General features: G+C 38.2%; 1 protein-coding gene across 2 annotated transcripts in view; it reads left to right on the forward strand.

Annotated features, from left to right (window-relative positions):
* cd44b (CD44 molecule (Indian blood group) b) overlaps positions 1-23,214 on the forward strand; it is a 137,140-nt gene extending 113,926 nt beyond the window's left edge. Inside the window, exons 3-8 of one of the 2 annotated variants that reach the window (XM_059546374.1) lie at positions 10,408-10,573; positions 10,663-10,802; positions 10,886-10,957; positions 18,842-19,300; positions 22,109-22,187; positions 22,819-23,214. In XM_059546374.1, the coding sequence (XP_059402357.1) occupies positions 10,408-10,573; positions 10,663-10,802; positions 10,886-10,957; positions 18,842-19,113 (650 nt within the window). In that variant the 3' untranslated portion in view covers positions 19,114-19,300; positions 22,109-22,187; positions 22,819-23,214. Of the gene's footprint in view, positions 1-10,407; positions 10,574-10,662; positions 10,803-10,885; positions 10,958-18,841; positions 19,301-22,108; positions 22,380-22,818 lie in introns of those variants that run through there. The other variant, XM_059546373.1, reaches the window with a different exon arrangement.
* The last annotated feature ends 338 nt before the right edge of the window (positions 23,215-23,552 follow it).

A 23,552-nucleotide genomic window follows, 5' to 3' on the forward strand; every position in this document is an offset into this window, starting at 1 on the left:
GGCGGTCATATAAGTACGATTTAAACCATGCTAATGCACTTCCACTGATGCCAACAAAGTGTTCAAGTCTATGCAAAAGAATTTTGTGGTCAATTGTGTCAAACGCAGCACTAAGATCCAATAAAACTACCAGTATGTACCAGTTCATTTCATTCACGAACGACATGTGTGCCAGTTCAGTCATTTCATTCACAAACTAGATTTACTAAATCATTCAACTCGTTCGCGAACGACATGGGTATCAGATCAATCATTTCGTTCAAGAATGATAAGATCTCTAGATCTCAATCAGACTCATATGAAACGCGTTCAGTGAAGGGCGTATTCGTTCACTACATTCAACAAATCTACTACATGCTCCGTTACATCTCATACTCGAAGGCTATTGGCTCGAGGTTAAGTAATAGCAGAGCCCGTCTACGGAGAGCCTTCCAACTCCCTATTAAGTCTTATTGTACCAAATTTTTGTTGCAGTACCACCAGAGTTCCACTGGGGCGATCGTCATGAGTGGGAGTCTATGGGGCTAGACGGCTAAATTTGTCCCTTTCACCCGATTGCCATTGCCATTGAGAAATCTCAGATCTGATTGTAGGTTTTGCAAGTTCAACATGGGTTATAGGTCGAAAGTTGAATGAACGAGTACTTATGTCCTTTCGATTTCTTACAGGTTGATTTGTTGTTGCCCATAACACGCTAGCATTATGCTAATGAACGCTGATTGGTCAGTGAAGGACTGATTACGACCAGAGATACCGCTTGATGGCATCCGAATCAGAATCAGTGGGATCAGAATGTTAAGGCGGAATTTTTCGCCTCAACTTTTTTTTGGTTGCTGGCACTTTTATCTGCCTATTGTTATGTATGTACTGTGAAATGTACACGGAAAATAAATTGAATTTGAGTACTTGTTGTGTTATTCTTGTGTTAAGAAATACTGGATACATATGGTAAAGTATTGCCACTTTAAAAAAACACAAACAAATGTCACGCTCAATAGTGCTAAATATCAATAAAAATTTAAAAAGGGAAAAAAATGCCTTGCAGGTGTGCAATGATAAATTGTTCTAATAGTGGGCAAGGGTTGACCTATTTCCCAAGGTCGAAAAAAGGTAACCCATGTGGACTGTGTTAATTGTCAAAGGCATTGTGTGTGTATTTTTGGCGTGGTCTTTCAAACAACAAAACAAAAACTCTTCTAGCACTTGTATTTACCTGTGTCAGCTGTGTTGTCGATGCCTCGAGAGAAAAGAAAGTGCAGAGCACAAAGCACCAGAGCCGTTAATAAAATTTTTCAACGGCTCTGGAAAGCACCATAGACATTCTCTGAAAGCACCAAAGTGACTGAAGGATTGACGTAAAGCAGTATCTCTGGTCGTACGATGTGTATGATGTCATTGACATTTTAAAAGACTTTTTAAAGCAAATAAGTTAATCTTAAAAATCTAACACCCAGCAATGTGTAATTTCTTTGCAACTCCTATCGAATACAACATTCAAATTACTAGACAAAAAATTATATCTTGAGAAAAGTGGATTTTGAGGGGTATACCACCATTGACCTCCATTCATTCTGCATCGTCCTGTGAGTGCCCTCATATGGAATCAGAGTGGAACTGTAACCAGTTCAGAAGCCGGAAGTGTAGTGAGAGTGAAACTTCTCGCCATTTTAGACATTCTCTGGTAATGCTTTGACAGGATGAAACATTCATAGACAGTAAAAGAAATGGACACAGCGACCCCATTGGATCATAGACAGTGGAAACATTTCACAGATACCCGGTATACAGAGCTGCGCATGACTTTTAGTGAAGGAGAAATATGAGTCAGTGGATTACGTGAACGAGAACAATTCGTTCACCTAAAAGATTAGTTCAAAAAGAACGATTCGTTCACGAACAACACATCACTAATGTGCATTCTACACTCAAGCGCCAGCATGCTTAGCCTTTCCTGCCCAACTGAGGACCGCAGCTCTCCTTTGATTATTCCCAACTTTGAAAGGCTCCACTCACCGGGGGCACTGGACATCATCATGCACAGATAGATGCGCTAAACAATTTCGACATTTGGAAACGTCTGAGAAAGATTCAGCGATGACAAAAGCTCGTACAAGCTCTGCTGATTCGTTCACAGTCACCGGTTTCTGAGTGCATGAATGTAGCAAACTGTATCAGCTAATTTTGACCGATTAATAATTGGTTAAACGGTTTAAAAAGTCATTTATTTATTTTCAATAAATTATCAAAATATTTAAAAAGGTTTGCTGCATGGTTAAAAAAGCTACGCGTATATATATATATATATATATATATATATATATATATATATATATAGAGAGAGAGAGAGAGAGAGAGAGAGAGAAAACTTGTATAGCCTATACAGTAGGTAGACAGCCTAATTGGGCTTTACTGTAATTCAGTCGCGTGTTAAAATCATTCACGAAACTCCCGCCAGGTGGCGCAAAGGGACAGATTGTGAAATGAATGTAATTGTAAAATGAAATAAAAGGAAGAAGTAAAACAACAATAACATTATGATATAACATTGTAACGTCTTTAAAAAATATTCAAACATTTACAGTGAGTTAATTTTAAAACGTAAGATAGTCTTAGGCTACAGTCTACTCATCAAAAATTAAAAGAAGACTTGTACACAAAGGATCATATGCATCCTATACGTTTTTTAGAGAGGAACTTTTTTTTATTTCATTCAGAAATAGACAATGCACACACAAAATTTTTACAAACATTAGGCTATAATAAACACTAGGCTATTTTGTATAATCATTTGTCATTCAAATACATCGCGAATACGGAAACTTTGATTTTGTGTCGAATGAGAGACCCACTGGTTTCAGTTTCGTTTTAGCCTAAATTAATTAGTTTTATTTTGTAGTTATTGCTATAGCTTCTTATATTTTTAATTCTTGTTCTTTTCTAAATACTGTTAATTGAAATTATTTTGTTGTGGAGTGAGGGGAACTAAAATAGCCTAGCGGAGCTTCTCAGTTTTCATTTGCTATATTAACCTCAAAATAATTCTTAGAATGAAATTTGGAGTCCAACTTTTAGACGCATATACAGCGTTACTTATTATACATTTACTATTATTCTATATTGTTTATATTAAATAGCATCCAGATACGTCGGGAACATGGAAACATTTGGATTCATGCCGAAAGAGAGAGGTAGGCATCAGCTTCACCTTAGATTAATTTGTTTTTGGATTGACGTTTTTATAGCCTAAACTAATAACTGTTTTTATAATGTTTTTAAACATTTTGCTTTAGACTACAGGAATTTTAGCCTTTATTATTTCGGAAGTAATATGGCTAATAAAATGCGACGTGGGCCGCGACTTTTTTTCCTTTTCTTTTTTACTCTCAAAACGCAATCTTATAATGTTTTTTTTTAAGTAGCTTACTAATGTAAGCTACTTAAAAAAATAAAATAAAATATATATATATATATATATATATATATATATATATATTTTTTTTTTTAAGTAGCTTACATTTGGCCAAAATCTAGAGATGATGATGCTGTAGCTTATTGGCTGTGAGTAAAGAAAACGCTATACTTTATTATTATTATTATTATTATATTATTATTAGGCAAATAATATTGTTTAAAAAAAATACGATATTAACCGGTATTTCTTCCACCTGAACCAGTTTCGGAACGGTAATAATATCAGAGGAACGCAGAACAGAAACGTTAAAATATCGATTCTGCTTGGAGTGAACGGATAGATTTTTTTTCCGTTTTCAAGCCCTGATTAAGTTACAAATTTCATCTGCTCAAGCAGAACGTTAATGTCATCTTGCGTTTCAGCAAGTTATCTCTGGCTAAACTACTGTAACTAATGTTAATGTTAGTGAGTCAATACTATTACAAACCTAAATAGCGAACTGTTCTCACCTCATGTCATGGCCAAAAATTTTGAGAATTTCATAAATATTGGAAATTGGAAAAGTTGCTGCTTAAGTTTTTATAATAGCAATTTGCATATACTCCAGAATGTTATGAAGAGTGATCAGATGAATTGCATAGTCCTTCTTTGCCATGAAAATGAACTTAATCCCAAAAAAACCTTTCCACTGCATTTCATTGCTGTCATTAAAGGACCTGCTGAGATCATTTCAGTAATCATCTTGTTAACTCAGGTGAGAATGTTGACGAGCACAAAGCTGGAGATCATTATGTCAGGCTGATTGGGTTAGAATGGCAGACTTGACATGTTAAAAGGAGGGTGATGCTTGAAATCATTGTTTTTCCATTGTTAACCATGGTGACCTGCAAAGAAACGCGTGCAGCCATCATTGCGTTGCATAAAAATGGCTTCACAGGCAAGGATATTGTGGCTACTAAGATTGCACCAAAAAACACAGCCATGAATAAAGAATGGTACCAAAACACCCTCCAACAGCAACTTCTTCCAACAATCCAACAACAGTTTGGTGAAGAACAATGCATTTTCCAGCACGATGGAGCACCGTGCCATAAGGCAAAAGTGAGAACTAAGTGGCTCGGGGACCAGAATGTTGAAATTTTGGGTCCATGGCCTGGAAACTCCCCAGATCTTAATCCCATTGAGAACTTGTGGTCAATCCTCAAGAGGCGGGTGGACAAACAAAAACCCACTAATTCTGTCAAACTCCAAGAAGTGATTATGAAAGAATGGGTTGCTATCAGTCAGGATTTGGTCCAGAAGTTGATTGAGAGCATGCCCAGTCGAATTGCAGAGGTCCTGAAAAAGAAGGGCCAACACTGCAAATACTGACTCTTTGCATAAATGTTGTGTAATTGTCGATAAAAGCCTTTGAAACGTATGAAGTGCTCGTAATTATATTTCAGTACATCACAGAAACAACTGAAACAAAGATCTAGAAGCAGTTTAGCAGCAAACTTTTTGAAAACTAATATTTATGTAATTCTCAAAACTTTTAGCCACGACTGTACAGTGTATGTCAAAAACACATAAACGAATGTCTACATTTCAGTGCCTCTCCACATTAAACTACCTTAGTGTACATTCATTTAATCGTACTCTGCGATAGATGAACAGTGTTGATCTGGGATGTTCTCATCCACGGTTGTGATGACCATAATATAAGACTTATCCCGCTTGCATTGTGATCTGTAAACCGTGTCTTTAAGTTGCCGACCATATTTATTTTAAAATCTTGAATGTCCACGGATTGAATCAACCCAATTAGTTATATTTAGCCCCTGGGATGCAAAAAAAAAAAAAAGTGTATTTTACCTCCGAAAACGTGATTTTTAATGGGGACGCGATTGGGCTAGTTTTAGAGTAGCGATTGGGAGGATTTGTTGTGAAAACCTGGTAACCCTGATGCATTATATGACAGCTCATCAGTATTTAGTCCTGCCCCTCTTCCACTGTGATTGGTCAGCTGACTAAAAAGTAACAGTGATGAGTGCTGCGTTTTACCAGAGTGAAACTTTTTTATTTTCAAATGCCCTCTCAGGCACAAGTAGGGCTCGGCAAGTGCTGTCTCACTGCGTCGCTGGCTGCCCATCATGGAATGGAATGCACATGATTGTGGGATATCAAAGGCAGTGAAGTATATCTATGCTGCCTTCAAAAATCAATCAGATTAAGGTATCTTATGAGACAGGAAGTAAAGCTAACTTTGGATTCAGACATTACATTTAAATAAATTCAATTCAATTCAAGTTTATTTTTATAGTGCCTTTTACAATATAAAACGTTGCAAAGTAACTTTACAGAACTTTACGTTTCTACAATATTTTGTATTATCTCATCAGTTGTGACTGTCAGTTAATGTGCATATGGCAAAAATGTACAGAAATGTTTTTTTAAATGTAACCAGACAGACGATGAACACTATTAACAGATATTATTATATGATGCAATCAAACTTATATAAAATTTGGTAGTTCTGTTTGTTGTTTCAGGGTTGGCATCAACTCTTCTCAGGTGTTCTGGATCCAGACTGGAGCTTGTGTAAATCCCGTGGCAAAACAGAGAGACAAATAGAGACATAATTAGCGTAGTTGCTGTTCAAACCAAGTAAAATTAATTAGTTTAACCCAAGCTAAAGGATAATAATACAAGCAGTACAAAATTATGAGATGTATTATTTGAATGCATGGCCAAAGAGATGTGTTTTTAATCTAGATTTAAACAGAGAGAGTGTGTCTGAATCCCGAACATTATCAGGAAGGTTATTCCAGAGTTTGGGAGCCAATCTCTAAAAATCTCTACCTCCTTTAATCGACTTTGCTATCCTAGGAACTACCAAAAGTCCAGCGTTTGTGACCTTAGGGAGCGTGATGGATTGTAGCGTGGTAGAAGGCTAGTTAGGTACGCAGGAGCTAAACCATTTAGGGCCTTATAGGTAAGTTATAATATTTTGTAACTGATACAGAACTTAATAGGTAGCCAGTGCAGAGACTGTAAAATTGGGGTAATATGATCATATTTTCTTGACCTGGTAAGGACTCTAGCTGCTGCATTTTGGACAACCTGTAGCTTGTTTATTGAACAAGCAGGACAACCACCTAGAAATGCGTTACAATAATCCAGTCTAGAGGTCATGAATGCATGAACTAGCTTTTCTGCATCAGGAACAGACAACATGTTTCGTAGCTTGTCAATGTTTCTAAGATGGAAGAATGCAGTTTTTGTAACATGGGAAATATGATTTTCAAAAGACAAGTTGCTGTCTAATATAACACCCAGATTTTTGACTGTAGAGGAAGTAACAGTACATTCGTCTAGTTGCAGATTGTAATCTACAAGATTCTGTGTAGGGTTTTTTGGTCCAATAAGTAATATCCCTGTCTTATCCGAATTTGCTAAGAGAAAATTATTGGTCATCCAATCTTTTACATTTTTAACACAGTCTGTTAGCTTAGATAATTTAGAAGTTTCATTCTCAGAGGGCAGCATTTTCGAGCTTTCAGATGCAGCAGTGGTCTTTGGTTTTACCCAAAGTTGATTTTTTTTTTATCTCAGTGCTGAGAAAAAACGCCTGAGTGCTCAACGCTCAGCGTGAAAAAGACATTCAGTTTTGTGTAAAAACTCAGCATGAAACATGTCAAAGTGAAATGTGTACTTGTGTTTGTTTGTTTTGAGGGAATGGTAGTAAACTCTGTTGGTTGGAGAGACATGCCACTGGGGAGTTGTAAATTTTAGCATTTCAAAGGAAAACCAATGAAAGTCAGAAGTTTAAACAGTATCAGAATGGCTCAGGAATTACCTGTTATCAGTGCCAAGTAAAACGCCATACAGTGCTTTATCTTTTAGAACATCTATTTCAGAGCGAAAACTACACACAGTTTTAGAATAATACAATATTTCTGCCCAGAACTCACTATGAGTGTTTGTATTTTGTGTTCTATTGTGGATTTTGTATATAATAAAATAACAATTATGTGCGGTGTTTTAACTACACCAGTTTATTATTTCTCATATAAACATACTTTATTCTAATTATTAATACCACAAAATGCATTTTCCAAAAAATGTAAAAATTTTATAAGTTGCCTCACATTCACCCATTCATTCATACACCAGTGGCGGTGGTGTCAGCCATGCAAGGCGCCATCCAGCTCGTCGGAAGCAGCTGGGGTTGGTTGTCTTGTTCAAGGACACCTCAACATTTGGTCAGGTGGAGCCAGGGATTGAAACACTAACCTTCCGGCTTGTAGACAACCTACATGAAACCCCTTAGCCACTGCCGCCCCCTTGGTAACCACAAATGAATCATGGTTTTGCTACACTACCATTTGTTTAACCACAGTTTTACTACAAATACCATGGTTAAACTATGATTAATCAATATTCAAATCAACCATAACCATACCATACTACAATAAAACCATGGTTAATTTTCGAAAAGGGTGGACTTAGATGTCACAGGGATCCCAGGCCATCCCGCTACTGACTGGTACTATCTCTTGAGACAGTTAAAAAAAAAAAAAACTTCCTATAGACTTCCTTGGCTATAGCGTGTAGAATTTTGCGTATCATATTGGGAAGCATATTGCTCCCAAGAGATTTATGCGTCTTGACTCTAGCTGGTTGAACTGTAGAGTCAGGATATTCTATGCCCACTATGATCTGCATATCTATAGTCTAGTGAGAAAGGCACTCCCTTAGTATGGTGACACATTGGTTCCCCATAGTTTCAACACAGTTCCGCTATGAATGGGAACCTCTAGGTTATGACTGCAAACACGGATCACAAAAAAAAAGAGAACGAGAAGTGACATCTCATTGCCATGCATTAGATCTGCCCAGATCTCCTGAACACATGTCAGGTAAAGCACAAAGAGTGATTAAAAAATAAATAAAAATAATAATTTCATGATTATTAATTTAAATCAACACATTATACTGGAAATAATATTATAAAAAGTGAAAAGAAGTAGGTTGGTGAATAAGAGAGTTGTTACATTTTCAGTCAGATTATTTTACACCGGTAAACTCTTGGAAAGTTAAACGGTTTTGAATTCCTGTTTACAAAATTATTAAACTGATCAGCCAAAAAAAATTAAAACCTCTGACAGGTGAAGTGAATAGCATTGATCATATCACTAGAATAGAATCTGTCAAGCGGTGGGATATAGGCAGCAAGTCAACTGGCAGCCTCTGGAAAAAGGAAAAAATAGTCTGACAAGGGCCAAATAGTGATGGCTAGATGACTGGGTATGCCGTGGTTAGGACCTACCAATAGTGGTGCAAGGAAGGACAAAGTGTTCTACTAACAAAAGTAAAAAGTAGCTTGAAGAGTCATTTTATTATTTTGTGTAATCTAAACAAGAATACTCTAAACATTTTAACAACAACAACAAAAGAATTAAATTGAGTAATAACTTTTAAGTCACCTGAACAAACAATTTCACAAATAACAAAGCATGCTTTGTATCTTAAAAAAAAAATGTTGATCATCACCTTGTTTGTTTGTGATTTTTGTGTTAAAGGGGTGGTTGATTGCGATTTCACCTTTTGAACATTAGCTAGTGTAATGTTGCTGTTTGAGCATAAACAATATCTGCAAAGTTATGAAGCTGCAACCCAGACAGCAACATAGTGTTGGCCCAGATCTGGCCCGAGTCTGGGAAGTTTAATGCAAACTGAGATATCGTCTTTTAAAATTCTGGCAGTTTAATGCCTACAAAAACAACTGGTAAGGACTACAATGAGTTACTTCCCAGGTTCGTGACATCACAAACCCAGATAAAAACGCCCTCTGGAAAAGGCAGCAAAAGGAGGTGAGACAAACTAGAGGTGCACATAAAAATCTGTTCAGATATGAATCGCGATTCTGTCTTCTAATGATTCTAATGGATTCACAAGTTCTAAAATCAATGTTCTAAAGCAGCAGTTCTCAATCCTGTTCCTCCCATTGCCTTATTCTGCATCTCTCTGTCTCTCTCTGTCTCTCTCTCTCCAGCAATCAACTGTTACAATTGCAGTTTACACTTATTTTCACATAGCTATGAGAGGCATTAAACATGGATGTGTGCGCAGTTGCCATACTGTACTGAAGCTTTAATAAGGATAAAACCGTATATTAAAAGATAACATAAACAGTAGCATTTACAAATAACAACATATTTAAAAGTCTAAGACAACAACAAACTAAAAAAATAGGCCTACCATTAAAAGTCGTGCTTGCACAGGTTCTGCAGGATCCTCTTCAGTAATATTCTCTGCCTCTCAAGCAGGCTCAAAACTGATAAGCGATATTATTGACGCTGTTCCCAAACAGCAAGCAGTTTTGGCCCAGAACCGGCCCACATCTGATCTGACGAGATCTGACATGATCAGTACGTCTCTCAGAGAAGGGATAGAGCGGTGTGGAATAAAGATGAATTATGTGAAAAATAATGATTTTTTTTTAGCATTAACACGTTAGACTGCACCCCATAAACACAATCAGGCCTAGAAAAAAAAAAAAAAACGGTGAACCACCTCTTTAAGTTATGTGTGTCTGATTGCAACATTTGAATGTAATGTTACATATTCCTTTTGTTTTCTTAGGACTTTTGTATTACTTCTTGTCCCATGTGCTATTTCAGTTTGTAGTCTTTCTGTTTGCTCATGTTTCTGTTCTCAAGCACCATGTGTTCCTGGTTATTTGTTTATTTTGATACTTTCATTAAAACGAACATTTGCCAGTTAAACATGAAGTTATTAACTGTACCAAAGCTCTTGATTTTTATGTGATGTTAGCATTTTCCTTCTTCAAGATTTAAGCTAAAATCTTCATTTAACCTTTAGTCTCTATAACTGTTTCATTTGTCTCCATTCTTCTGCTATGTATTACAAACAATCTTGCATCTAGAGTGGCACTATATGAATAAAATCCATTAATTACTATCATTAATGTCCTGTTTGACCTGTTGTAGTGCGCTCACGGAGCTGCAGCTATGTTGGAGTGTTTCACGTGGAGGGGAGAGATCGCTATAATCTGACATTTGAGAAGGCCGGTATATTGTGTGAGCATTTATCCTCTTCATTAGCCAATCTGGAGCAGGTGGAAAAAGCCTACAGTAAAGGACTACAGACATGCAGGTTCTCACATTCAGCTGAACATAACAATTAAACAATTAAACATACAGGCTCATTATTAACAAAAATATAAACATATGTTTTGTCTGCAGGTATGGATGGATAAACAACACAGATGTGGTGGTGATAGTCCGTCAGAAGCCAAATAAAATCTGTGCTGGCAACCAAACTGGCATCATCAAGAAAACTCCAGATAGAAAAAGATTTGATGCCTACTGTTTTGATGCTAAAGGTTAGATTTGTGAAACATGCTGTAAGTTTTGTCAACACATGATCGATCATCTTTTTTTGATAACAAAATTTCATTTTGATCAGATACGTCAGAGAAGAACTGCGCAGCTCAGATCGAGAGTTTGAACAAAACAGATGGTGACTCAGCATCTACAGGTATGAGTTAGCAATGAATAGCATTTTAAATGCATGCATTTGGAAGGCACTTTTGTATGAAAGAAAAAAGTGTATTCAAGGCATGCCACAGGATTTAATTTTTCTATTTAATGTTTGGTTTTGTTTTCTTAACACATTATTTTTTACATTGGTCTACAGCCAGTATGCTTCTGAAATAAATGTAGTTAAACTTTACTAACTTTGAGTCACTGGGAATTAAAATGAGGCTTATTTATTTTATTTTTTTGGCTCTATTTTTTTAAGATATGCTATTGGGTCAGTATATATATCCCTTGACTTGGGAATGGCAAAAGACAGAAACAGAATATAGAAACACAGCAACCCGAAATTCAAGCTTATATAACGCTGTTGAACTCATCGCCCTATATCAGCTCTGGAAATCATACAGTGTGGTGCTCTCTTATTTGTGAGTGCTTGATTTTGCAAAGGGACACATTTCTGTTTAGCCAAAGCAAGCAGAGATGCATGGTCTAAACAGTGCAGATTACTTCTGCTATGTTTGTGGTGAAGTGACTTTAGCACCAGAAAAGCACAGTTAGGAAATGCCTTACCACATTTTTTTGGCTGCAAAATGGGAGATCAGTACTCATTTTGGGCCCCACACACATGCTGCAACACAATGCAAAAAAAATTGCAGTGGCTGTACTGGAAAATAAAATCTATGCCTTCAGTGGAAAAAAATCTAAAATGAAATTTGCAGTCTTTTGCATTGGCACAGCAAACAGGATAGTTCACCCAAATAGCTAAATTATGTCATTAATAACTTACCCTCATGTCGTTCCAAACCCTTGAAACATCTGTTTATCTTCAGAACACAGTTTAAGATATTTTAGATTTAGTCCGAGAGCTCTCAGTTATGGAATGATATTCCAGACTTTTTTTCAAAAGGAATTGCAAATTGTATTTGCAATTGCGTTTTCAATTTGTGGACGCATAAAATGTGACATAATCCAAACGCATTACCATTTTCATTTTCGTTTACACGAACGCACAGTGTCTGCCAAATTTGAAATAAAAATGCAAAGTCCGTTTGCAATTGTGTTTCCCATATCTTACGAGCTGTGAGCCTGTCATATTTAAATAGCAATATTAATTACCACATTTGCCTTTTCACTCTCTCTGCACTGTGCATGTAAACTGCCAAAACTCAAATGGAATTGCAATTCCTTTTGCATTTGAATTTCCAACGTCTACACGGAAACCTGTCAATCAAGTGACAAGGGTGGGGCCATTTTATTGGGCATGTTTGCATTGGGAAGTGACGTCACTCACAGTCGACGGTAATAAATAATTATTAATTAATTAGTGTCATCTAAATACTTAATAACCAATAGGGTTAAGGATGTGTCTTAAAAATTACTTCATCTTTTCTATCCTGTGAAGCTTTACTTAAAAAAGATGTTTCCTGATATTGATACTTTATGTTCTTTTTGTGATGCTGAACACGAATCCATCTCTTCTGGGAATGCACATATACAAGTCTGTTCTCGAAGAATTTTTGTATCTTCGATCATACTAAAATGTACCATGTTTTACTATGGTAAATATGAGTTATCGATAGTGTTTATAATTAAACCACAGTAGCCACAAATGTACAGTTGTCTGAGACGTTATGAAATGTTCTTTAACATCATGAACCATAAAATGTAGTCAGTGGTCTGCTATGGTTTATTTTCATAATAGGTAAACACAGGTCACAAGTTAACACGGTCACATTTCCTTGATTCAGCAGCTGCACGATGTGACGCAGAGAGTCCTGTCTTCAATCGAGAGATCTGGAGCTGATTCGGTGTAGATCGGTATCTTGGTGGTTAGTGACTCTCGCGGCGCGGTGCTCCGTCATTTAGCGCGTGTTCGAAACCCGCGCCATCACAGACGTACTTTTTTTTTTTTTATCCTACTTACTTCTGCCGCGAAACGGGCGATGATACTAATAACTTGAAACCGTTACAAGAATATCTGAATCATGCAATGAGCAAGTCTGCGTTTATTAAACACTTAATATCATGTCAGTTTGAGCCTTCAGAATTGCCGAGTCTGCTTCCGTCGTTCCAGCACATCTGCAGCAGAGACCTGTCCTGAACCAGGAAGTTGGTCACCAGATAACACAGTAACCAGTTAAACCGTAACACCTGGAAGATTAGGCAAATAGACGCTGATTTTGGACATGCATCCTCGGTAGTTCAGACTTTGTGCATTCGACTCGGGAGTGTGATGTCTGTGAGGACGCAGGTCCGGTAATTCTGCAAACAGCAGCGTACATGATAACTTCAGTCAGCTCGCCTTGACTACTGCAATTTTCCTCACTGTATATTTACAATAAAACAAAAAAGGATATGAAATACCACTGCCTCCTTTCATTTTTCATTTAAACATAATAATAGCAGCAGAAATGTACTTAGTTCAAGAAAATGTGTATATAAACAGTCATTACAAATGAAACTAAATATTATATCAATTGCCTCTTTTATTACTGTCGACTGTGAGTGATGTCACTTACCAATGCAAACACGCCCAATAAAATGGCCCCACCCATGTCACTTGATTGACAGGTTTCCGTGTAGACGTTGGAAATTCAAATGCAAAAGGAATTGCGATTCCATTTGAGTTTTGGCAGTTTACATGCACAGTGCAGAGAGAGTGAAAAGGCAAATGTGGTAAGTAATATTGCTATTTAAATATGACAGGCTCATAGCTCGTAAGATATGGGAAACACAATTGCAAATGGACTTTGCATTTCCATTTTAAATTTGGCAGACACTGTGCATTCGCTTAAACGAAAATGCAAACGGTAATGCGCGATTTGCATTTGCGTTTGGATTATGTCACATTTTATGCGTCCACAAATTGAAAACGCAATTGCAAATACAATTTGCAATTCCTTTTGAATAAAGTCCGGAATATCATTCCATACTCAGTCCCTCCATTGAAGCTGTGTGTACGGTATACTGTCCATGTCCAGAAAGGTAAGAAAAACATCATCAAAGTAGTCCATGTGACATCAGAGGGTCAGTTAGAATTTTTTGAAGCATCGAAAATACATTTTGGTCCAAAAATAGCAAAAACTATGACTTTATTCAGCATTGTCTTCTTTTCCGTGCCTGTTGTAAGAGAGTTCAAAACAAAGCAGTTTGTGATATCCAGTTCGCGAACGAAGCATTCGATGTAACCGGATCTTTTTGAACCAGTTCACCAAATCAAACTGAATAATTTTAAACGGTCGTGTCTCTAATACGCATCAATCCACAAATGAGTTAAGCTGTTAACTTTTTTAATGTGGCTGACACTCCCTCTGACTTCAAACAAACCAATATCCCAGAGTAATTCATTTACTCAAACAGTACACTGACTGAACTGCTGTGAAGAGAGAACTGAAGATGAACACCGAGACGAGCCAGATAACGAACAAAAGACTGACTCGTTCACGAGTCAAGAACCGTTTCTGTCAGACGTGTCCGATTCGAGAACCGAGGAGCTGATGATACTGTGCATTTGTGATTCAGCGTGAAACAGACTGACACACAGAGCGTCTGAACCGAACTGATTCTTTTGGTGATTGATTCTGAACTGATTCTGTGCTAATGTTATGAGTGTGGGTAAACCGAAGGCTTGAATCAAGGGCAATCATCGCAAATGACGCCATTACGTCGAGCGCAAAAGAACCGGTGAACCGTTTTCTTCACCCGGTTTTTTTAATCGAACTGTCTGAAAGAACTACTGGTGATCCGAAAACCGATGAGTCAATCGTTCGTTCGTTATCTGGCGTTCGTTCGTTATCTGGCTCGGCTCTGTGTTCATCTTCAGTTCTCACTTCACAGCAGTTCAGTCAGTGTACTGTTTGAGTAAATTAATTACTCCGGGATATTGGTTTGTTTTAACTCAGAGGGAGTGTCAGCCACATTAAACAAGTTAACAGCTTAAGTCATTTGTGGATTAATGCGTATTGGAGACGCGAACCGTTTAAAACTATTCAGCTCGATTTGGTGAACTGGTTCAAAAAGATCCGGTTACATCGAATGTGTAATGATGAGACAGAGACGTTCAGATCCATGTGCAGAACTTTAATGATGAGAATGGTCAGACAGGCAATGATCAGTAACGGCGTCAGGTATGTAGGGATAACCAGAATCGATAACAGAAACAGGCAGATGTCGGGGGCAAGCAGCAGAGAATCAGAGTCGGTTTAAACAATCCAAAGGTCAGATACAGAAGGAAAACGCTCGGAAATGTCAGACTGGCTAAACAAGACTTCGCAGAGAGTGGGAGTGAGTGTGCTGCTTTTATGTGTGTGTAAATGAGGTGCAGGTGTGGCAAGGAAATTGGCTGATGAATGATGTGCAGGTGTGGCAGGGTGATTGTGATACAGTGACTCATGGGGAATGTAGTTCGGGTGTGGTGCAACAGATGAGAGGTGCTAGAGTCCGAGTGACATCTGGTGGTTGATGTGGAATGGTCCTGATTGGAGTGCCCTCTACTGAAGTTCATGGACACTCCATCTAATGATCGTGACATAGCCCCCCCACCAAAGGAGCGGATTCCAGATGCTCAAAACAATCTAGGAGGGTGGTGGAGTGGAGGCGGAACAGGGGGAGGGACGGAGGGCCAGGTCCATGAGGAAGTGCAGTGGTCGAGGACCGGGGCAGAGCAGGCAGAACTGGGCCTAAAATGGAGATCAGGAGCCTCTCCTGGACCTGACATGGGAAACAAGGGCCCTTCCTGGGCCTGACAGGGGAAACAGGGACCCGCCATGGGCCTAACTCGGTAACAGGAACCCGCTGTGGGCCTAACTCGGGAACAGGGGTCCACCAAGGCAGAGCAGGTGGCGTTAGAGCCCACCAGGGTGGGGCAGACGACCACCACAGCTGAGAAGAGGAGACAAAAGCCCTCCAGGGCGGAGCAGACGACCACCACAGCTGAGAAGAGGAGACAAAAGCCCTCCAGGGCGGAGCAGACGACCACCACAGCTGAGAAGAGGGGACAGAAGCCCACTAGGGCGGAGCAGAGGACCACCATAGTTGAGCAGACATGACAGAGGCCCACCAGGGCGGAGCAGAGGACCACCACAGTGGAGTTGATGGCACAGGAAAGCAAGTCTGGTCAGGTGGGACTGAAACAGGGAACATAAACAGGTTAATAGCGGCCTCCGTGGCCGTGATGAGATGGTAGCTGGCCTCCATGGCCGTGACAGGGCAGGCGGTGAGTTCATGGAGGACCTCCGTAGCCATGACCGGAATGAATGAGAGCTCATAGACGGCCTCCATGGCCGTGACAGAATAGGACGAGAGCTCTGGAAGTGCGGCTGAGATGTGACGAGGCTCTGGTAGATCAGTGGTGATTTGACTGGATTCATGAAGATCGACTGTGACTTGACTGGGTTCCTGAAGATTGACTGTGACTTGACTTAGTTCACGGAGGTTAATGGTGACTTGACTTTGCTCATGAAGATCATTGGTGACTTGCCTTGGTTCCTGAGGATCAACTGTGACTTGACTTGGCTCAAGGAGGGTAATGGTGACTTGACCTGACTCTGGACGGTCAGCGGAGACTTGACTAGACTCATGAAGTTTAACTGTTGTTTCACTTGACTCTTGTGTGTTAGTGGTGACTTGACCTGACTCTGGAAAGTCGACGGGGACCTGACTTGACTCTGGAAAGTCGACGGGGACCTGACTTGACTCTGGAAAGTCGACCGTGGCTGCCATCTTGCGCAGTGGCGCTGGGCTGGTGGCCATCTTGTGCAGCGGCGCTGAGCTGGCAGCCATCTTGAGCAGTGGCGCTGAGCTGGCAGCCATCTTGAGCAGCGGCTCTGGGCTGCTGGCCATCTTGAGCAGCGGCGCTGGGCTGACGGCCATCTTGTGCAGCGGCGCTGGGCTGGCGAACATCTTGTTCAGCGGCGCTTGGCTGGTGGCCATCTTATGCAGAAGCTCAGGTACAGGGACCACCGAATGGATAGGAGCTGGATACCTTGTAGAAGTGACCTCCTCAAGTGTAAAGGGAGAGCCACAAAACTGCAATACAAAGTCAATAAACTGTCCCAGGGTCCAGCTAGGGTCTTCTTCTGGTAAACTTAAGCTTATCTTATCGTCAAGACCACTCCAGAAACAGTCCTTTACCAGATCCTCATCCCCAGCCAAAAGGTGACTATACTGGATGAATTCCTCCACAAAGAGCTCAATTGGTCGGCCATCTTGAAAAATGGAGCAAAGCACACCTACAGGGTTGAATGAACTTTTAGCTGGCTCCATACCTGGTCTGGGGTTCAATAAAGCTGCTGGATCCTGGTTTGGCGAAGTCTTCTGTAATGATGAGACAGAGACGTTTAGATCCATGTGCAGAACTTTAATGATGAGAATGGTCAGACAGGCAATTATCAGTAACGGCGTCAGGTATGTAGGGATAACCAGAATCGATAACAGAAACAGGCAGATGTCGGGGGCAAGCAGCAGAGAATCAGTGTTGGTATAAACAATCCAAAGGTCAGATATGAAGGAAAACAGAAGGAAAACACAAGGAAAACGCTCGGAAATGTCAGACTGGCTAAACAAGACTTCGCAGAGAGTGGGAGTGAGTGTGCTGCTTTTATGTGTGTGTAAATGAGGTGCAGGTGTGGCAAGGAAATTGGCTGATGAATGATGTGCAGGTGTGGCAGGGTGATTGTGATGCAGTGACTCATGGGGAATGTAGTTTGGGTGTGGTGCAACAGATGAGAAGTGCTAGAGTCCGAGTGACATCTGGTGGTTGATGTGGAATGGTCCTGATTGGAGTGCCCTCTACTGAAGTTCATGGGCACTCCATCTAATGATCGTGACAGAATGATTCGTTTGCAAACCGGATATCACAAACTGCTTTTTGAACTCTCTCACAACAGACACGGAAGAGAAGACAATGCTGAATAAAGTCGTAGTTTTTGCAATTTTTGGACCAAAATGAATTTTCGATGCTTCAAAATATTCTAACTGACCCTATGATGTCACATGGACTACTTTGATGATGTTTTTCTTACCTTTCTGGACATGCACAGTATACCGTTCACACAGTTTCAATGGAGGGAACGAGAACTCTCGGACTAAATCTAAAATATCTTATCTTATCCCTTTAATCTAGATTTTCCCCCCAGTGAACCTCAGAGCAGTCAACGACGAGCACAGTGAATGATTTCGCTTCAAAGAGATGCTCCATTTAATGAATACGAAAAAGTGCAGAGTAGACACTTAATAGGACTACAGTATATAATAGTTTTGGCCTTTTGTTTCATTATAGATTTTATGGTAACACTTTAGTATAGGGTGCATTTTCTATTAACTAGTTGCTTATTAGCATGCATGTTAGCATCTTGGCTGTTTATTATAAAGCTTATATACTTACATACCCAAAACCTAAACTTAACAACTACTTTACTAACTATTAATAAGCAACAAGTTAAGAGTTTATTGAGGCAAAAGTTGTAACTAATTGTTTGTTGATAGCGATATTTGTACCTTAAATTAAAGTGTGACCAGTTTTACTTAAATGGGAGAGGTGACAAGTACTATAGACGTAAAGTTTTGTGTAAATTGTTTTGAAGTAAATTGTTTTAATTGTCGTATTTGAATTCAGCACATCAAAATACACAATAAATATCATATTTTATCTCTGAAGCAGACAAGTTCTGTAGACCAGTGTTATCTGTAAAAAACAAAAAACATGACCAAATGAATGCTAAGCTCTGAATGTTTAGTTTTGATCATTAGCTTCGCTAATAACTCTGGTTGTCTAATAAACTAATGTAAATATCTATAAGACAACATGATGGACCATTTTCTTTCATACAATCAGTGTTTGATGAGAAGATACACTAAGTTGTGCATAATGGTAATTTGACAGAAGTCACAACACAGCGACCAAATGCTGGAGGGGAAGATTCTGAAAATTCAACATCTGAAGTCACATCTGTGTCTGAGTCCTCTACTCCAGTTCGCTGGACGCAGACCAGTCCCACACAGAGCACCGTGGAACAGAACCACACTGATCAGACAGATGATCAGACAAACCGTTATACTCATATAGAGTCGACAACTTCACATCCAAATCCAGACACCACAGGGCTGGGAGTGTTTGAATCATCAGCAAATACAGCAGGTGACGTTTCAGTTTAAAGTCATTATAGGAATTTTTAGCCATATCTGATAGTTCATTCTTTACTAAATGTATACTGTTCTCTATCTGGATTGTTTGTGATTATTACTGAAAATGACTTCTGACCTCTTACTTGAACTGTTATGTCTCTGTGCTTCTGTCTAGTTGTCACTCCAGAACAAGCCATCGCAAACAACAGGTCTATAGGTATGACCGGTTTAATATAAATCATGTAATAAAAGTAATGCCCAAATCAATTGAACTCAATTTGAGACTACTATTTGCTTTAACAAGCCTTGATTGACAACATTCTGACAAAATTTCATCAGGGTGTGAATTATAATGCAGTCTTAGGTCAGGGCTCTTCAACAACTCCAGTCCCGGGGGCCGGGGTCCTGGAAACTTTACTACCAATCCCAATTAAACCCATCCGTCTGTAATTAGCAAGCAACTCTGAACTCCTAGTTTCAGGCATGTTTGATTAACCCATTTAAGTCATAAAAAAGATTTCATTTATAAAGCTCTAAAAACCTTACTGTCTGATGTTTTAGTGCATTTTCTGCAAATATGGAAAAAAATAAAGGGTCTCAATTAAATATGTGCAGTGTCACAAAGTTAGTGCAAACTGTCACATGACTAGAGCAGTTTAATTCTGGTTTACACCATGAGAAGATGACTGCATCAAAGCTCCAAAACAAAAGGCTTATAAAGTGTATTAACATAAAGATATGACAAAGATATTTGGTCCACATTATCTTTAAGGTGTATAATATTAATACATGAATTGACAATACATTTATTAATATTAATAAATGAATATATTTAGTTTTGTTGAACTCATAGAATGAGTAAATACGGTGCTGGTGACAAAGTGACTGGTGGGATAACAGTGAATTTAGGTATAGCCTACAATATAAACCCAGTCGCAGTTGTTAGTGAAGGCTGAGCTAAAATATTGCACTAAATTAAAAGTTCAAATGTTACAAATTATTTACAATATTGATGTTGTAATACTGGTAGCAGTTGTAGAAAAAAATTATATATTTTACAATAAAGTAACAATTTTGTGGTGATGGTCCGTATTTCAGACACATTTATTTAAAATACGTATTTGAAATACAAAATGCTAGATTGCATATTGTATCTTAAAGCTCTAATGTAATTTGTATTTAAATACTTTTAAGATTAGTACTTTTGTATTTTCAAAACACATAAAATCCTTTGTGCCAGTCACCCTCTTTATCAGGGTGCTGATTTGGTGCATCATCTAGTTCAGACAGTCTCTTCTGAACCCAACATTCCTCACGTTATCTGCTGCTGTACAGCTCCATTCAGCTCTGAGTGAGCGACTGGAAGGAGAGAAGGTGAGGATGTCATGGTCAGCTGTACTTGATGATTAAAGTTAAAATAGTGCATCATTCAGATTTGCCTTCAGTTAACATGAAAGAATAGCACCATCAAGGGAAGAAAAAGCATTAACCAATCACTTTTGATAGTTAATCAGTTTTTATTTTTACCAACTATCTTGTCAAATGTGTTTAGAGCATTATTGCATGTTAATCCTGAGTGAACCTGCTGACTGCACTTTCCTCTCTAAACGGGTGCGACTTTTTTGAGACTTGCTTGACAGTTTTTACACAAATAAACATACACATACAAATTTACACATACAAAATTTTCCTAGCGCTGGCCCTGTTTAGACCCATTCAAAACAATCAAAGAATCGTGTAAAACCCTGTAAACTTGAGATTATGACTTGTGATGATAGAAGAAAACAAAGGCTACTGTTAGAATATGATAACATATATAACATTAAATTGAACAATACTGATTATTGATTATAATACTGATGCAAACACTGATGAATGGTACCACAAAACATCTTCAGCTTTGGCTTTTATAGTTAATAAAAATAAAAAAATAAAAATAAACTTAGCAAATACTTACAGAAAATTGTTTTAAATGCTATTTAAATGATTTCTAATTTTAAAATGTACATTTTAGATAAACCTTCTTATTTTAATAAACTTTATATAAAACAAAATAACCTTTACATATGTATATATATATATACACACTGTAGGGAAGAGGTATGGAAACTGAGGTTTCTAAGCAGTGGTACACATCTCTAGGGATGCCTACAATAGATGGCCAATTTCACATGTTTTGTGTATTTCAAAATACAAAATATTGTATTTGTATTTAAATAAAAACACAGTATTTTGCATTTTTTTTTAAATACATGTTCATGTGTTTATGCCCATCTCTGTTGAAGGTTGTACAATTTTTCACACACTTTTCCTGCAGTGTTCAGCTCCAACCCCAATCAAACACCTGAACCAAAGTAATCAAGCTCTTACTAGGCATACTAAAAACTTCCCGGCAGGTGAGCTGAGGCAAGCTGAAGCTAAACTCAGCAGGACACTGACCCTTCGGGACTGGAGTTAAAAAAACCTGTTTTAGGGGGTATGATCACCATCATCAATGGATGGGTGAAATAAAGGGTTGTGGCATTTTCAATGATTAGGTACAGCTTTTTCTGAGTTAGACTTGACCCCTAAAACTCAATCTGCTTGCAAAACCAAAGGAAAACAGAACAATGTTCCTAGTCAAGAATATTCTCATAATTGTGGGAGTTAAGTAGAATTTATTCCCATAAATAAATTTGTGGCACAAATACAATTGCTAAACAAAGATGACCCTGAGTGCTGTTGTACTGAATAAATGAAATGAAACCACAAGTTTATCAAACAGTTGTACATAACAGCTTTTGGTCGTCTAAAAATTGTAAATATGTATTTGATTATTTGCTGACAGCAGACAAACCAGCAGTTTCCCTCACATTCTGGGAGAACACGAATAGGCAAAAGCATAAGTAGGTCTGGCCCTAAGGACACCTAAACCTCCTGCCAAAGTGATTATTTTGAAATTTGCACACAGACTTGAACAACTGCACTGATTTTTCATCATTGCTTGGTTTGAAATAACATGTCATTTGTTCTAATCCTCTTACAGACTGGCTGATCATTTTACTGGTCATTTTGGCAGTTTTTTTCATTCTGCTTGTCTGTGTTATTGCAGCCAACAGAAAAAGGTATGTTGTTTTAATGCAGATAATTACAGCCCACAGCAGAAGCACAAAAAATACCACCAACCTGCCACAAAACCCACACTTGTCAATTTGGACTTTCCTAATTGTGTTATGAATTGCTAATAATTCAGGCCACTGTGTGCAAGTGTGCATCTTGAATGTGTATAAAGGAATGTTTCACCGACACAGCTATCATAAATTGTAAGTTGCTAAAACAGTTGCTATTAGGTCATACCAGCTAGTTTTAGAAAACAATATCATCGCTGTCATGCAGGTGAAAATATGCGGCTTTGTTCAGGAAGGAAGGCTTGTGGGTTGCACTTTGAATTTAGTGTGTGTTAGTGTTAACAGTCTTGTTATACTTCCTCTCTGTCACATGTGTGCACCCTGAAGTGGGCAAGAGCACAAGTTTGGGTATTGAACAGGCTAAATGTGTTTAAATCAAGTATGCTTAACCAACCATATATGCTCCAAAATAATAAGTAGACAGTAGTGTCAACAGCTACAGTAGATTTGAACCCACCCCCGAAACACAGGAATAAAGAACATGTTTAGTTTACACTTTCTAACTTTAAAACTTTTGGATTCATAAAATAGCTGCCAGTCATTTATTTATTTATTTATTTTTCTATAGATGGTGTGGCAAGAAACAGACTCTGATTATTACAAAAGAGAGCAGAAGTGAAGAAAATGCTGCAGCAGCTTCATTGACTAAGGAGCAGGAGATGGTCAAACTCGTGAACACTGAGAAGATCAGAGAGGACTCAGAGCTGGTGAGCGTCAGTCCAGAGAAGTGAACAGAGATAACCCAGATGGCATAAGGAGAACACAAGCAGTTTTACACTAACAACAAATACAGATGCACTAATTAAAGCTGAATTAATGCACAGATAATCTTTAGATAATGTAAGATTTATGTAGAACTAAGCCATACATTAACAATTACATCAGCATCTGATATAGTGTGTGATTAATAGATTAAGAAATAATTAATTAAAGAATTAATTAAATGTGTCATGTATTAATTCAACACCAACATCTAACATTAACTAATAGTGTAAATCAATGTGTTAATTACCACATTGGGTCAAAGCCATGTATTGCAATTTCCAGTGTTCTGATTAAAAATAATAATAATATAAATAAAAAAATAATTAAATAAACATGTTAGCTAATGGTTTGCATATCATTATGTTATGACTTGGTGAGACACTTGACTATTAACTCTGTTAACTAATTATTAAGTAATATGGTCCAATGTTTATGATTTTAATCAATTTGCCCATCCTTCAAATACATTATTTGACATTACATTCACTGCACAACTTTTTTTCAAAAGTTTTTTAATTGAATTTTTGTCCTGCGTAA

The sequence above is a fragment of the Carassius carassius genome, chromosome 50 (assembly GCF_963082965.1).
Source record: "Carassius carassius chromosome 50, fCarCar2.1, whole genome shotgun sequence".
In the NCBI taxonomy this organism is placed as follows: Eukaryota; Metazoa; Chordata; class Actinopteri; order Cypriniformes; family Cyprinidae; genus Carassius; species Carassius carassius.